General features: G+C 41.7%; 1 protein-coding gene across 3 annotated transcripts in view; it reads right to left on the bottom strand.

Moving 5' to 3' along the window:
* Positions 1-11,981, bottom strand: part of PPP4R2 (protein phosphatase 4 regulatory subunit 2) — a 73,865-nt gene extending 61,884 nt beyond the window's left edge. For 2 of the 3 annotated variants that reach the window (XM_003734878.6, XM_035276111.3), the window contains exons 1-2: positions 11,712-11,981; positions 10,626-10,707 (exon numbers count right to left, since the gene is read on the bottom strand). In XM_003734878.6, the coding sequence (XP_003734926.1) occupies positions 10,626-10,707; positions 11,712-11,745 (116 nt within the window). In that variant the 5' untranslated portion in view covers positions 11,746-11,981. Of the gene's footprint in view, positions 1-10,625; positions 10,708-11,334; positions 11,523-11,711 lie in introns of those variants that run through there. The other variant, XM_054245873.2, reaches the window with a different exon arrangement.
* Between the last annotated feature and the right edge of the window lie 4,920 nt (positions 11,982-16,901).

The raw sequence follows: 16,901 nt of genomic DNA, 5'->3' as shown, positions 1-16,901 counted from the left end.
AGGTGCTGCATTAAGCACCTTATAAATATAAACTCATTTAATCCCACAACATCCCTTTAGACAGATCTACTTTATCACCTATATTTACACACCTGGAAATTAAGGGAGAGAAGTCGGCTTTGGTCACATAGTAACTACATGACAGAATTCGAAATTCAAACCTAAGTCTTCTGACTATCCAATTAGAGTTCAATACCTCGGACTTGTTTCTTGAACCATGTTCACTCTATTTAAGCCCAGCATACAGGTATTTTACTCTCCCCCAAATGTTTATATCTATAGCTTTATACTTTATTATTCAAGTCTTCACAACAGTTTAAACAACTAAAGGTATGAACCCCATTTTTTAAGTGAGGAAACAAGTTCACAAATAGTTTGTCCAAAGTCTCACCAAGAAGTAGCAAAGCTAAGTTTGGAATTCAAGCAATGCTCTCTCCAAGATATGACACTACTCCACCATCACCACATGCTAACTCACATGTAATTAGGAAACTAGCCAACAACTAGTAAAAACTAAACCGAACATGAAAAACATGAGCTTATTTGGGGAACCAAAAGAATGAAGATTAGAAAAATTAACTCTAGTTAGAAAATAATGTGCCTAACTTCCAGTGCACCATTCAGGTTTACATGATGTGATGAAAAAGAAACTGTAATTTTATTCATGTTCATACCTTAATAACTTCAACCACTGGAATATTTAGAAGCAAAAGGGCATCCATTCAACTAATATTTACTGAAAATCTATTGTGCTTCCTCTGTGTACCATTGTGATGATAGCACAAGAGGACTTTAGGTGGCACATGGAAAATTCCTATCTTAGTAATTTCAGTATTTATAGATTGTAAAGTAACTTAGAAAAACCTAATTACTACAACAAGCCAATGGCTTTAGATCTTATTTCCCACAACAAGATTAAAGGAAAAAAATTAACACAGTGGTTATGGGGGTGAGGGCCGGGGGATGAGGGCTTGACTTTTATCTGTAATATTTTTTCCACTTAAGAAAAAATTTTTGAGGGAAAAAAACTCAGCTGACCTGAAGAAAAGCATTAAAGAAGCAATTATACAGATGTTACAAGACTGTAGAAAAATTCATAAAGGTAGTATTTGGCTGATATTTTAGAAACAATTTTTCAAAGTGTTCAAGAAATACGTTAGACAAAACAAAATTCCCTCTTAAGAAACCCCACAGAGGCCATGCACGATGGCTTACATCTGTAATCCCAGCACGTCAGGAGGCCGAGGCAGGTGGATCACTTGAGGTTAAGAGTTTGAGACTAGCCTGGCCAACATGGTGAAACCCGTCTCTACTAAGAATACAAAAATTAACTGGGAGTGGTGGTGTGCACCTGTAGCTCCAGCTACTCGGGAGGCTGAGGTAGCAGAATCGCTTGAACCCAGGAGGCAGAGGTTCAAATGAGCTGATATCTTGCCACTGAACTCCAGCCTGGGTGACAGAGTGAGACTCTGTCTCAAAAAAGCAAAAAAAAGAAAAAAGAAAAAAGAAACCCCACAGAAGGATCTAACAGCCTCGTGGGCTTAAGGAGAATTTCTTTATAATAATTTATAGAATTATTATAAAGGGGTCTCAGTTGTTAACTACTTTTAAATAACCTTTAATTTTCTCACTGTTATGTCAAAATACCTTAATGCAAGGAACTTCAAACTGTAGGGAAAGGGAAAAAAAAAAGAATCAAAATATGCATTATCAACAACATGAAAACGAGTATTATTTATTGAGCATTTACTGTGCATACCAAGCACTGTGCCAAGTTTCCTATGTATTGCCTGCCCACACTTCCAGGTACTATTATTATCCCATTTTATAAATAAGGGAAGTCAGTTAAGAGGGATTTTAAAGTTTTCCTAAAAAGCAGAATCCTAAGAAGATCGCAATGGTGCTACAGTTTTTCCTCTCTAAAACCTTATGGCCAAACCAGAGAGCAAAACCAAAAAGCAATGGCCCATATTTACAACAAAACTAGCTGACACAGTAGTCCTACAGATTCCAAAAAGTGGGTGAGGAAAAACTGACAGTCACATAACCTGAACATTATGTGACAGAGAAAACAGAGAGAAGTCAAGGTGTATCTTAAAGGCCCAGAAAAAGGAGAATCATAAAAATAGCCAACAGGTATTCACTGGAAATCACTGCAGACCAATTTGAGAACAGCAACCGAAACTGAGATGGGTTTTACCAACTTCAGCAGTGAGTGAATAGACTGCTCTAAGTTTTAAAAGACAAATCAGGTTTTGCTAACTTGAGCTCTTGAAAGTGACCCAACAGTCCTCCAATCCAGAGGTAAGCCCCACGATGAGGAGAAAGGGCCAAGAGAAATGAAGACAAGGTTCAAAAAAAAGTAGGAGTGGTGAACACAACCTGGAATTTCAGAATGCAAACTGCCATGTTCTTAAAATACTTCACAAAAACAGTAAGAGTGCTCTATATAGTTAGAAAAGCTATTCTGAGCCACACCACCTCTTGAAAGCTGAGGAAAACTAATTTCAAATAAAAATGATCAACAGCAATATATTGGGGTCAAATCCAATGACACTATTGTGAGAAAAAGAGAGTAAGGAGCACATTAGCATCCCTATAGACAACAAAATCCAGAAAGACTAATTCAAAACCGATCAAAACTGCATCACACTATTTCAAAATGATCTATAAGACATTGGGAAAACTGATACAAGACAACGTAAGTCAAAAATCAGAGAAACTTAGAAGCATGATGTAATTCAGGAAAAAATAAAAAATAAACAAAATCACTTCTGAAATAAAGACTAAACTAGAAGATACACCAGAATGAATGAACACAACAGAAAATGTAATGAGTCTTTGAAAGAAAGATATTTCTAAAACATCAAAATAGATTTAAATTTTCTCTTCAAAAGACACTGGCAAGAGAACAAAGACACAAGGCACAAAGTGGTAGCAAATACTTGCCTATCATGTCAGATAAAGACCCTGAATCCAGAATATAGAAAGAACTCTCAAAACCACAAACAACCCAATTTTAAAATCAGTGAAGATTTGAACAATCACTTTACTAAAGACACACAGATGGCAAATGAACATATGAAAAGATGTTCAATGTCATGTCATTAGAAAAACACAAATTAAGGCCAGGTGTGGTGGCTCACGCCTGTAATCCCAGCACTTTGGGAGGCTGAGGCAGGCAGATCACCTGAGGCTGGGAGTTCTCCAACATGGAGAAACCCTGTCTCTACTAAAAATACAAAATTGTCAGGCATAGTGGCATGCACCTATGGTCCCAGCTACTTGGGAGACGGAGGCAGAATAGCTTGAAGCCTGGAGACAGAAATTGCAGTGAGCCAAGATTGAGCCACTGCATTCCAGCCCAGGTGACAGAGGGAGACTCCATCTCAAAAAGGAAAAAAAAAAATGTGGCTTATTCATACAGTGAATCTACTCAGAAATAAAAAGAAATGAAAACTATGTTGAATAGAAGTAGCCAAAGAATCCCACTATTAGGATTTCATTTACATAAAATTCTAGAACTCAGGAACTAATCTACATTGACAAAAAGTTGCTTGGAGGAAAGGGAGCACCCGCAGGGAGGGAAGATGACAATGGGGCATAAGGAAACTTCTGGAAATAATGAATGAATATGTTCACAATCATTACTCTTGTGGTTTCCTGAGTGTAGATGTCAAAGCTTAGCAACCTATACATTTTCAATAAATACAGTGTATTGTATATCAATTATACCTCAATAACACTGCTTTTTAAAAAATGACTCAAAAAAAGAAATTAAGACAAAATGACAAGTACTGAAGATGTGCAAAGACGCAGCAATATAGTCTCCCTCCCTTCCCCCACAAAAACACCAGAAAATAATTCAACAATCACTGTCTTGAAATATTTAATACTTTTGAAAAATGTAAAAATTCATATTGAAAGACTACACTACCAGTGTGCAGATAGGTGGATTAAAAAAAAAAGACCACACCATATACCTGCGTACAGTGACTTCAAAATATGCAACATGTATTTTCAAAATGTTTTTAAATATCTAGTCTAAAAAAACGACTGTATTTTGGCCAGTCGCAGTGGCTCACACCCGCAATCACAGCCCTTTGGGAAGGCCAAGAGGGGCAGATCGCGAGGTCAGGAGTTTGAGAACAGCCTGGTTGATATCGTGAAACCCCGTCCTTAATAAAAATACAAAACTTAGCTGGGCTTGGTGGCAGGTGCCTGTAATCCCAGCTACTTAGGAGGCTGAGGCAGGAGAATTGCTTGAACCTGAGAAGCGGAGGTTGCAGTGAGCCAAAGATCACGCCATTGCACTCCACCCTGGGCGACAGAGCAAGACTCCCGACTAAAAAAATAAAAAGAAAATTTTTATTTTTTCTGTATTTTAAAGAAAAAAAAATCTTTTAGGAAGGTAGGCAAAAAGAGTGAACAGTTAGTAAGGTAAAAAAATACTATCATCTGTATTTTAAAGAAAAAAAATCTTTTAGGAAGGTAGGCAAAAAGAGTGGACAGTTAGTAAGGTAAAAAAATACCATCATCAGATGTTAACAGCTTGCCAGGCATGGTAACACCTCTGTAATCCCAGCACTTTAAGAGGCCTACAAAGTGGGAAGATAGTTTGAGCTCAGGAGTTCAAGCTCAGGAGACCAACCTAAAAAGATGGTTAAAAACATGATGAAACCCCATCTCTACAGAAAACACAAAAATTAGCCAGTCATGGCAGCATGTGCCTGTAATCCCAGCTACTTGGAAGGCTGAGGTGAGACTGTCTCAAAAATGAATAGATTTTAACAGTTTTATCGAGGAAAACAAGAGAATTAACAAACTTAAGATACTCAAGGATAGAAAATGTAAACCAAATATTTTATTTCCAGCCAAAGTGGCCTTTAAGCATAAAAGGTACATGCCAGGCATGGTGATTCATGCCTATGATCCCAGCTCTTAGGGAGACAGAGGTGCGAGGATAGCTTGAGCCCAGGAGTTTGAGGCCTGCCTGGGCAATACAGAGAGACCCCATTCTCCACAAAAAAGGTGGGGGCCAAAAAAACAAAAAAAAATAAATAAAGGGCAGATAACATATAAGACATAACATAAGAACTCCAGGCCGGACACAGCGGCTCACGCCTGTCATCTCAGCACTTTGGGAGGCCAAGGTAGGCAGATCACTTGAAGTCAGGAGTTTGAGACCAGCCTGGCCAACATGGCGAAACCCTGTCTCAACTAAAAATACAAAAGATTAGCCGGTCATGGTGGCGTTCACCTGTAATTCCAGCTACTCGGGGGGCTGAGGCAGAAAAATCACTTGAACCGGGAGGCAGAGATTGCAGTAAGCTGAGATGGCGCCACTGCACTTCAGCCTGGGCAACAGAGCAAGACTCTGCCTCAAAAAAACAAAGCAAACACACACAAAAAATACTCCAGAAATAGTTTCAATAAGCCCCTTCTCAATAATCTATTAGACAACAAGCTTCATCCAGACAACCAAACTGACCAGAGACAGAGACAATACAATGACAATGACATAAGGACTGACTGTGGGCATGAAAGATCTAACTAGTGTAAAATTAAGATTGACAGATAACAGGGAAAGTCGGCTGGGGTGGTGACTCATGCCTGTAATCCCAGCACTCTGGGAGGCAGAGGCAGGAGGATGACTTGAAGCCAGGAGTTGGAGAGCAGCCTGGTTAACATGGTGAAAACCTCTACTAAACACCTCTACTAAAAACACAAAAATCAGCCAGGCAATGGTAGCACACGCCAGTAATCTCAGCTACTTGGGAGGCTGAGGCACAAGAATCGCTTGAACCCAAGAGGCAGAGGTTGCAGTGAGCTATGATGGTGCCACTGCACACCAACCTGGGCAACAGAGAAAGACTCTATTTCAAAAAAACAAAAGGGAAAGTTATGTAACAGCAATATGCTCAGACAATGTATATAGAACAACTTTTTTTAAATGGGGGCTAGAAATTGGGAGAGCATATGTAAAAAATGTTAACATTCCTAGTAATTACATTGGTGGCAGTAATATTTGTATTATTATTTCAGACTTTCTGATGTGTAATCTTGGTTATTAGAGTCGGTAATTACAAGACATCCTGATTCTATCATCCCCTGCCTGTGTTCCTGAGAACCAGCATTTTTGGTATGCAAGAAGTTAATTGAAAACCCTCTGCACTTCCATGTTTATTGCAGCACTATTCACAACAGCCAAAATATGAAACCAGCTCAGTGCAATGGCTCCATGCCTTGTAATCTTAGCACTTTGGGAGGATTGCTTGAGACCAGGAGTTGGAGATAAGCCTAGGCAACATAATAAGACCTTGTTTCTACAAAAAAAAATTTTACAAATTAGCCAGACATGGTGGCATGTATCCTATGTGTACAGCCCAGCTATTCAGGAGGCTAAGCCAAGAGGGTCCCTCCAGCCTCTAGGAGTTTGAGGTGACAGTGAGCTATGACTAAGCTAATGCACTAAATCCTGGATGACAACAAGACCCTACCCCAAAAATATATTTTTTAAAACAGGAACCAACCTGAGTTCCCATCAATAGATAAGAAAATGTGGCATATTATCCAGCCATAAAAAAAATTAAATCCTGTCATTTGCAGCAACATGGATGGAACTGCAGACATTATGTTAAGTAAGTCAAGCACAGAAAGACAAACATCACATTTTCACATGGGAGCTCAAAAAGTGGATCTCACAAAGACTCTAAGACAGGAGATTACTAGAGACTGGGCAACGGATGGGGGAGATAAAAGGGGGAAAAAAGAATACACAAGTATTTAGTACCACCAAACTGTGCACTTAAAAATATGGTAAAGATGGTGAATTATGTAAGTGTGTGTGTGCACACGCGTGTATGTGTTTGAGACAAGGTCTCACTCTGTTGCCCAGACTGGAGTGCAGTGGCACAATCACGGCTCACTGAGGCATCAACCTCCCAGGCTCAGGTGATCCTCTCACCACCTCCTCATCTCTAGGAATAGCTGAGACTACAGGCACATGCCACCACATTTGGCCAATTTTTTTGCATTTTCTGTAGAGACGATTTTACCATGTGGCCCAGGCCGGTTCTCGAACACCTGGGCTCAAGCAACCCTGGGCTACCTGCCTCAGCCTCTCAAAGTTCTGGGATCACAGGCATCAATCACCGCATTTGGCCAGTACATTATATGAGTATCTAAAAAAATAGTAATTTTAAGCCAGGCGCGGTGGCTCACGAGTTCAAGAGATTGAGACCATCCTGGTCAACGAGGTGAAACCCCGTCTCTACTAAAAATACAAAAATTAGCTGAGCATGGAGGTGCGCACCTTTAGTCCCAGCTACTCGGGAGGCTGAGGCAGGAGAATTGCTTGAACCCAGAAGGCGGAGGTTGCGGTGAGCCGAGATTGTGCCATTGCACTCCAGTCTGGGTAACAACAGCAAAACTCTGTCTCAAAAAATAATAATAATAATAATTTTATTAAACACGGTATTCTCTATTCTGAATTGCAAGTCTTAGTATTTTATCTAGTTGAGTAATAACAAACATCTCTGCCACCAGGATTGTAGTCTTGAAATACCATTTCCACTAAAAGGCAGTTCTTCTTGAGAAACACCTGGTTCACATTTGGGCAGGAAATGAGTATGGAACATATCCTCATACCTGAGAGTAAGGTTACTGTCAAACACTACTAAGGTTATGTCAAAAGGACTCTGGAGCCAACTGAAAAAGGCTACCACTGGCCAAATGGGAGACAACTTGACCATCAAAAAGGATAATAACTGCAACTCATGCCCATCAAATACATTTAAATCCATGACTGAAACCCATCAAATGTTTAAATTCATAATTGAAACACACCATATGCTCCTGTTTATTCAACACATACTATATATTTAGCATGATGTCAGAAACTCCGTTACCTTCAAAAGACACTGCTCCAGAAAATGTCCCATTTTCGGGTGAAAGTAATCTTTCCAACATACAATTTTTTGAAGTGGCCAGAAACAATTCATTTAGGGATTATTTTAGTTATATACCTATATAATTTCCCTCTTCATATCAATTCAGTATGTCTTGGCGTTTTTTTCCTCACTTCCTACATCAGTGTTTACAGGTAATTTTAACAGACTAAGAAGTAAAACTGTTCAAATTTTCCTACAACCCCCTCCATTTTTCCCACAACCTCCTCCATTGTAAAAGCCTACACTTACAATTCTAAAACCTCTCTAAAGCTAAAACAAAAAGTGTCCAATCAAACTTTTTTTGAAAAGAAAAATAGGGGGTCAATAATTTTGATCCATAAACAGTTTCATGTGTTATTTCTGTTAATGCTTTCTTGTTATAATGCATCAGGGAAAATAAAACCAGAACTATGACTTTTTTTTTTAGACAGGGTCTCACTCTGTCACTCAGGCTGTAGTACAGTTGCACCATCATGGCTCACTGCGGCCTCAACCTCCCAGGTTCCAGCAATCCTCCTGCCTGAGCCTTGGAGTAGCTGGGACTAAAAGCATGTACTAACATGCCCAGATATTTTTAAATTTTTTGTCCTGAGCTCAAGTGATTCTGTTTCCCAAAGTGCTGAGATACAGGGGTGAGCCACCACATCCGGTGGAAATGCTTATCTTAAGCAGTCCACCCAACCTAAAACATGACAAAGGTCTAAACTGCTATTCTTTAAATTTTCATTCTCTTCTTAAATTCTCACATACTAGACAAAGCTTAATTTAGCCATAAATGGCTAATAGAAATTCTGCAAATTTCAGTATCAAAGGTATGCCATATTGATAAAAATAAAGCTTAAAGCAAAATGCGTAAACACTGGTTGCTTACATAAAAAAATATATTTTCCAAATTCCATTGAATATGAGAATCTAAGTACACCAATCATTTCAGTATAAAACATACTTAATGAATATATAAACACCTAACATGGGGCGGGAGTAGAGAATTTTAAGTTCTCCTCTACCAGGATAAAATAACTGTCCAAAAAAAAAAAATCAGGTATTTCCCCAGCCACTTGGTGTTCCATTAAGACAGGATATTAAAAAGCTAGCTTTTAGAAGCTTTCAACTATTCATACAGTTATAGGCAATGTATTTTATCAAAAAGGGAAAGCAGTGTGTACAAACCTGATAAACTGAATAAGAGATTTTAAGTACTCATCTCCAAATAGTTTGATATAATCTTGTTTATCAAAACACACCCAAAAGCAAAATGCTATTTGGCTTGACATTGTTGACAAGACTAAGTCCGAGCCAACTAGCAATTCAAGAGGAATACTGGCAGTCTACGCATTTGTTTTAGGGATTAATTTATTTTTGAAAGATGGCATCGGTCATTTTTTAGCCTTATCTATTTAAGCACAAAATAACAGTTTTACATTAATTTGTTTTAAATCAAGATGGTCTATGAGAGACTATAATTCGAAAGTAAAAATGACTCCCCCTGCCCAGGAAGGTCTAATTTTTTAATGTAATAAATAGAAACGCAAGACTGAACACATCACAGTCAGGTTCTCAAGATGACTGGTATATTTTAACAGAAAACTAAGGAGATTCAGTTCGTAGACATGATCATTAAATCAAGCACGGAGGCAGCACAGGTTTTTTTCTTTCTAAAATCAGGCTAGTTGTTAAAAGACTAGACTACAACTATAAGCAAATCTTGTGAGAAATGAACAGCTGCTAATAATAAAGCCAGAGAAATTACACAATACTTGCTGAAAGCTACAATCATACTAGGCAGATAACCCACTTACTAACATTGAACCCAAAGAAACTTACCCCTTTCCGGCTCCCCCAGCTCCCACCCAAAGACTACAAAAAGAAGTCATCAAAGATGCACTGTCCTCTACAAATAAACTTAGCCAGTCTATGTCCTACCACAAAAACTAAAAAACAATGACCTGGAATGTTTCTTTTGAACACACCCCTAACTTTTTTAAGTTTCAGATTCACAACATTTGGAAACAAGCTTAATAAAATGCTGAGCATATGTAACAAGTTAGCTATCCTAGGAAGTTTATAGGACAGTCAAAACTGTAGCATCTGGAATTTGCCAGACAATCAGAGTCCTCAACATGATAAACAGAAGTGACATTTCAAACACACCCACATATGCAAATATGACCAAAAAAAAAAAAAAAGGCTGGACACAGGACAGTATGAGAAAATACCACCAAGACTCAAATAGAATCAAAGCCACAAAATTCTGGGAATAAGTCTATTTGTCAAATAAGCCAAAAAGGGTCATAATGGAATAGGCATTCTTCCTTTTTCTGGCTCTTTCAGACTGATACGTTCCCTAAGTATGCCAAAGCCTAGAATATAAAGAAAATTTTAACATACACACGTTTTTAACATCCATTACAGAGCATGTATAAATAAGGAATATGTTAAGTGTAAATTTATACATAAAGAAAATTTTAACATACACACGTTTTTAAAATCCATTACAGAGCATGTGTAAAGATATACGTTCTTTAAATGTAAATTTATATATAAATTATTTAAATGACCAGGTCTTCTACAATTTAGAATGATTAATTATCCCAAAATACACTTTTTTTCCTTTCATAAGCAATTCTGAATAATGCACTGGTCTGTAACAACCAATGCGGGTTTTCAACTCACATTGTTTCACCAGTCTTGGCTACATGACAAAGAAACTGATCCAGGACAGGACAAACTTCCTTTTTCCCCCTCTTCTCAAAATCTAGATAAAGGAAGAAAAAAAAAAGTTATCAGTTTTCTCAAAAGCCCTGTAAAAACAAACTTCCCTCCCAGTCCTTTCCCTTATTAAGAAGCAATTAAATAAAAAATAAAAATAAGGCCTCTCAACCAAATAACCACCTCAACCCTCCAAGTTCTACTTCCAACATGGCACCCTTTTTACAGAAAACAAGAATCCTCCTAAAGGGGGCACTCAACTTAACAAACCATTTTTATTTTTAACCCAAGGTTCTCGAAGTGTGGTCCGGGGGAACACCAGGATCACATTAATCTGGAAATCCAGTGAAAATAAAAATCCAGAGACCCAGACTCCCACCAATTGTTCATCTTAGTCCATAAATCTGCCTTTTCAAGAACCAACAACTACCCCAAGTAGCCGTCCCCAAATGATTCTGCATGTCAAGGAATAATTCTCAAAACGCTGAAATCTCTCTACTCGAAGTTTGAAATTCACTGTTCTCAAGCCTGTTGCGTTGAAGTCGTGCAATCAAGAACAGTGAAGGCAAACACCTTGAAATTAGGGCGCGGAAGGATGACTCCCAAAGCCCCGAAAAAAGCATCCTGAGACAACTTAAAAGTTGCGGTGCCACCCCCAGCCCTCGCAACCAACCTTTTACTTTTTCTCCCACCACAACGCCTGGCGTTCGAGTGGCCTGGCGGAGAAAAGAGGCTGCCTGGGAGGGAGGGGTCTGCGGGCCAGCCACTCGTTCCCCGAACCGATGGGAGAAGGACTGGGGCCCCGCATGAGCTTCCCGGCTCCCCTCCCCCAGCCCAGACGCCGGCGGCCGACACAAAGCCAGTGCCGGGCGGGAGAGAGCTGCCCAAAGGGCTCCCCGCCCCTGGGGAGGCGGAGGGGGATGGGAGCCCGGGAAGCGCGCTCCCCACTCCGCGCCCGGCCCCGACCCTGGCCCTCGGGGCCACCTGCCCTGAAAGGAGAGAAGAGAGGGCCGGAGAAGATGAGGAATGGAGAGGGGGCAGCTACCCCACCTTTCAGCGCCTCCTGGAGCCTCTCGACGTCCATGGCTTCCCGGAGTCCCTCACAGCCTCCGCCTCCCTCCGCAGGTCTCCTGGGGACCGGAACGCCTCCCCCCACCCCCCCGACGCCCTCCCCCTCCCTCGCACACACTCCGGCACGCAGGCGACCGGGGGGGGAACGAAGGGAGCCGGGGGAAGCGTGCGAGAGAGCGAAACCGACTTAGCGAGCACCTCCCCAAGCCGCTACCACCAACCCTCCAACATGGCGCCCCGCACGTCACTGCGCACACGCTCCCCGCCGCCGTCCTCGCTCCCGCCGCGCGCCCCGACCCAGAGCCCGAGAGCGCGTGCGCGGCGGAGGCGTGACGTAAAGGCGCGGCTGTGTGCCGGCGGCTGCTGGAGTCTCACAGCCCGTCTACCCTCCGCGGCGCTGAAGACTGGACAGTCAGGAGAGAGGGTTGCAGGCGGACTCGCAGGCTTTGAATCCCTGCAATTTGCTCTCTGTGTGACCTTAAGCTATTTACTTCGCCTCTCTGAGCTTCATTTTCCCCATCTGTACGATGAAGGCACCGGTACTGATGCGCTATGCAGTTGCTGTGACAATTCAGTGTGTACACTTCGCGTTCAGAATGCGCCTGACATTTTACAAGAGGAAAAGCTGTGTCATAAACAGCGAGTCTGGCAAGACAGCACTAGAACCCAGAACCTAAAACATCTAGCTCCCAGCCAGTTTGTGGACATTTTTATACTCTTAATCTGTGTGACCTTTTAAAAGAAAAGGTACTGCCCGGACACGGTGGCTCAGACCTGTAATCCCAACACTTTGGGAGTCTAAGGTGAGCAGATCACATGAGGTCAGGAGTTTGAGATCAGCCCGACCAACATGGCAAAACCGGTCTCTACTAAAATTACAAAAAAAAACATGAGCCGGGCCTGGTGACAAGCACCTGTAAACCTAGCTACTCATGAGGCTGAGGCAGGAGAATCGCTTGAACCCGGGAGTCTGAGGTTGCAGTGAGACAGGACTGCGCCACTGTACTCCAGCCTGGGAGCAACAGAGTGAGACTCCATCAAAAAAAAAAAAAAAGAAAGGAAGGAAGGAAGAAAGGAAGGGAAGAGAGGGGAGGGGAGGGGAGGAGAAGGGAGGGAAGGGGAGGGAAGGGAGGGAAGGGGTGGAAGGGAAGGGAGGGGAGGGGTGGAAGGGGAGGGGAGGGGAAGGGAGGGGAGGGGAGGGGTGGGAGGGGAGGGGAGGGAGGGGAGGGGAGGGGTGGAAGGAGAGAGGAGGGGAAGAGTTGTTCCACCTCTTCCTAAAATCCAGCACAGCACAAAGTCATGGAAGGAAGGAGGGGAGAGAATGACGGAGAGAGGAAGGGAGAAAGGGAGAAAGGAAGGAAGAAGGAGGGAGGGAGGAAGGGAAGACGGTTATTGTTTGGTGTTAGAAGATGCAAGTTTGGACACAGCCATTACACTATTGACCCTCTTAAAAGACAGTGGCTTTGATCCTGATCCTAGGTGGTAGATGTAGGCAAAAGACACTCACACCCAAAATAGCTCTCTCAAATTGTGCCATCAGAGAACCAGTCCCTGTGTCTGTGGTTGAAAACTGGAAACCAGCCTGGCCAACATGATGAAACCCCATCTTTACTAAAAATACAAAAATTAGCTGGGCGTGGTGGCGGGCACTTGTAACCCCAGCTACTCGGGAGGCTGAGGCAGGAGAATTGCTTGAACCCAGGAGCAGGAGGTTGCAGTGAGCCAAGGTCATGCCACTGCACTCCAGTCTGGGCAACAAGAGCAAAACTCCGTCTCAAAAAGAAATAAAGAAAAAAAGGAAAACTGAACTATAAAGAGGTGAAATTGCTTGTACAGAATCACACCGCTCCATAGGCAGGTGACTGGCCCATGATTCAAACCTAGACTGGCTTCAGGGCCTCCAAACACTTTCTTGTCCTCAAGAAAGTTGCAAAATACTAGGAAAGATAAGATGTGAGTGTAGTCCCTCATGCAAGGTAGAAAGCAAGGCTGTATATCAGACATTCAGAGGCCTGCAAAATTTCTTCCAGGCAGAGATGGAAGCTGCTTTTTAGAAAGGGTCTTGCTTAAAGACTAGAAAAGATTTGTACTGAGAGAGAAGAGCCCTCCAGACAGAGGGAATAGTATTAAGGTAAACAGACTGTGAGGGTCTTCAAGGTGCTGGGGGAAAAGTTGGTGCATAGTCTCTCTTTCCCCCATGGAGCTCATGGTCTAATAGAAGAGGTGGACCTTAAATAAATATGAACATTCAGGAAAACAGGCAAGATGAAGGCCTATGTTCTGGGTGAGCACAAGAGGGAAAAGGCCTGAACATGGAGGAGATACAGACTAGGCTGTAGAACATGAAGACAGAAAGAGACAGGAGAGAGAAAACAGCCAGAGCTATGTCAGAGAACATGTGGGTGGATCTTTTTTTAACCTCAGGGAAAAATACTGGAGCTTGGCTGTCCTTCTGAGATGGGTCTGTGGGAAGGGACAAGAAGGGATTAAAGAAAAATCTAGAAGAACCAATATCCAGTCTAAACAAGCTGGAAAACAGAGGACAGATTGGGTTACAATACCACTATACAAAGCTTTAGACCCAAATTCTTGGGGCTTTTTATTCTTGCCCTGAAGTTTTTATTTGTACACATAATAAGTACCAATGAGGTTGAGATAGGAAGATAAACTAAACTGAATTCACTTTTCTAAACAAGTACGAGAGCAGTTTTATAAACCATCAGGCTTCACTTTTTTCCCAGAGACTTTCCACTTTTTTAGTGGAAACAAGAGTAACAAAAGGTCTGTGCAAAAAGACCCTGGGTTGTTGTCTCTGGTGTCACCACAGGCATGATGGCTGCTGGTGGCCATGTTGGGTTTAAGAGCAGTGTCAGAGGAGGCAACTGGCGGAGTGGGGTTGCCTAGGTGGCCATCTTGATTAGGTCTGACTATAGTAGTGGAAGTTGGCTTCAACATGTGTGAAAGAAAATGGGAATTTTGGCTGCACATGGTGGTTCACACCTGTAATCCCAGCACTTTGGGAGGCCAAGGTGTGGGGATCACGAGGTCAGGAGTTTGAGACCAGCCTGGCCAACATGGTGAAACCCTGTCTACTAAAAATACAACAAAATTAGCTGGGCATGGTGCCGCATGCCTGTAATCCCAGCTACTCAGGAGGCTGAAGCAGGAAAATCACTTGAACCCAGGAGGCGGAGGTTGAAGTGAGCTGAGAAGATGCTCCAGCTGACTCCAGCCTGCTGACAGAGTGAAACTCAGTCTAAAAAAAACAAAATGGAAGTTTATGAGAAGAGTAGGGTATTCCACAGGTCAAGGATGGTCCCTGAACCCAGCAGCCATTCTCTTCTTCAACTCTGCACATTTTCTATCTTTGTCTCTCTCTCTCTCTCTCTCTCCCCGTGTGTGTGTGTGTGTATCTCCCTTTCTCCACACCCATACCCACACATCCTCATCCTATAGGTTCTGTTCCTTGGGAGAACCTCGACTAATACATACACAGTCATGTGTCACTTAATAGCAGAGATAAATTCTGAGAAACGTACTGCTGGGCAATTTCATTGTTGTGCAAGCATCGCAAAGTGTACTTACAAAAACCTAGGTGGTCTAGCCTCCTACACATCTAGGCTATGACACTTTCTATTGCTCCTAAGCTACGAACCATTACAGCATGTTACTGTCCTGAATACTAGGCAATTGTAACACAATAGTAATAGTGTTACTAGTCTATCTAAACATACCCAGACATAGAAAAGGCATAGTATTATACATAATATACAGTATTATAATCTTATGAGACAACTGTCATTTATGTGATCTGTCATTAACTGAAATATTGTTATGTGTGCCTGACCATGTATACACACATACACACATACATACACATATATATAATAATTAAATATGATAAAATTGAATAGTGCATTGGTTAAGAGAAAAAGGTCTAAAATCAGACAGCTAGTTTAATTCCTGGCTTATTACTTCCAAGCTGTGTGAACTCAGGTAAATGATTAATATCAAAGTGCCTCAGTTTCCTTATGTGTAAATTGAAGGCAGTAGTGGTGACTTACTCATTGGTTTGCTGAGAGAATGAAGCCAGTGATCTGACTCAAATGTTAGGTATTGTTCTTACTTACATAGATGTAAAATAATCTTTATGGTTTTTCTTTTTCTTTTGAAATGATTTCAAACTCACATAAAAGTTTCAAGTACAGGCTAGGCACGGTGACTCACGCATGTAATCCTAGCACTTTGGGAGGCCGAGGTGGGTGGATCACCTGAGGTCAGGAGTTTGAGACCAGCCTGGCCAACATAGTGAAACCCTGTCTCTACTAAAAATACAAAAAATTGCCACACATGGTGGCATGCACCTGTAGTCCCAGCTACTCGGGAGGCTGAGGCAGGAAAATCACTTGAACCCAGGTGGCAGAGGGTGCAGTGAGCCAAAATCTCACCACTGTACTCTAGCCTGGGCAACAGAACAAGACTCCATCTGAAAAACAAACCACAAAAAAGTTGCGAGTACAGTATGAACATTTTTTTCCCGAACTATTTGAGAATAAGCTGCTGAAGAGATACCCCCAAACCCCTAAAAACGTTAGTATATAATTGCTAAACATAATTGTACAACAATTATTATTATACAACAATTGTTACAACAATGACATTCTCCTGCATAACCAAAATACTATCTATCATCAAGATCAGGAAATTAGCATTGGTATGTTACCTCCACGTGACCTTCACACCTTACTTAAGTTGCACCAATTGACTTGATAATATTCTTTATAAGAAAAAGATCCAGTCTAGGTTCAAGCGTTTCATTGAGTTGTTACGTCTCTTCAGTCTCCTTTAGGCTGAAAGAGCTCCTCAGTTTTTCCTTGACTTTCCATACCTTGATCCTGCTGAAGAGTACAAATGTGTGGACGGGCCCTCAGTGTGGAGTTGTGTGATGTTTTCTCCTTATTGGATCTGGGCCATGCTTCTCTGGTAGGAATATCATAAAGGGATGCTGTATTCTTCTCTTTCCATACCATTGGATGACACACCATTTCAATTTGTCTCATTACAAATGATGTTCATGTTGATGACACGAAGAAGGTGGTATCTGCCAAGTTTCACCTCTGTAAGGTTGTCCCCCCCCCCCTTATAATTATATTAGCTCCTTGTGGCTGC

This window comes from Callithrix jacchus, chromosome 15 (genome assembly GCF_049354715.1).
Source record: "Callithrix jacchus isolate 240 chromosome 15, calJac240_pri, whole genome shotgun sequence".
NCBI lineage: Eukaryota > Metazoa > Chordata > Mammalia > Primates > Cebidae > Callithrix > Callithrix jacchus.
The sequence above is the reverse complement of the archived record's forward strand: the minus strand, read 5'-3'. Positions and strand labels throughout refer to the sequence as shown.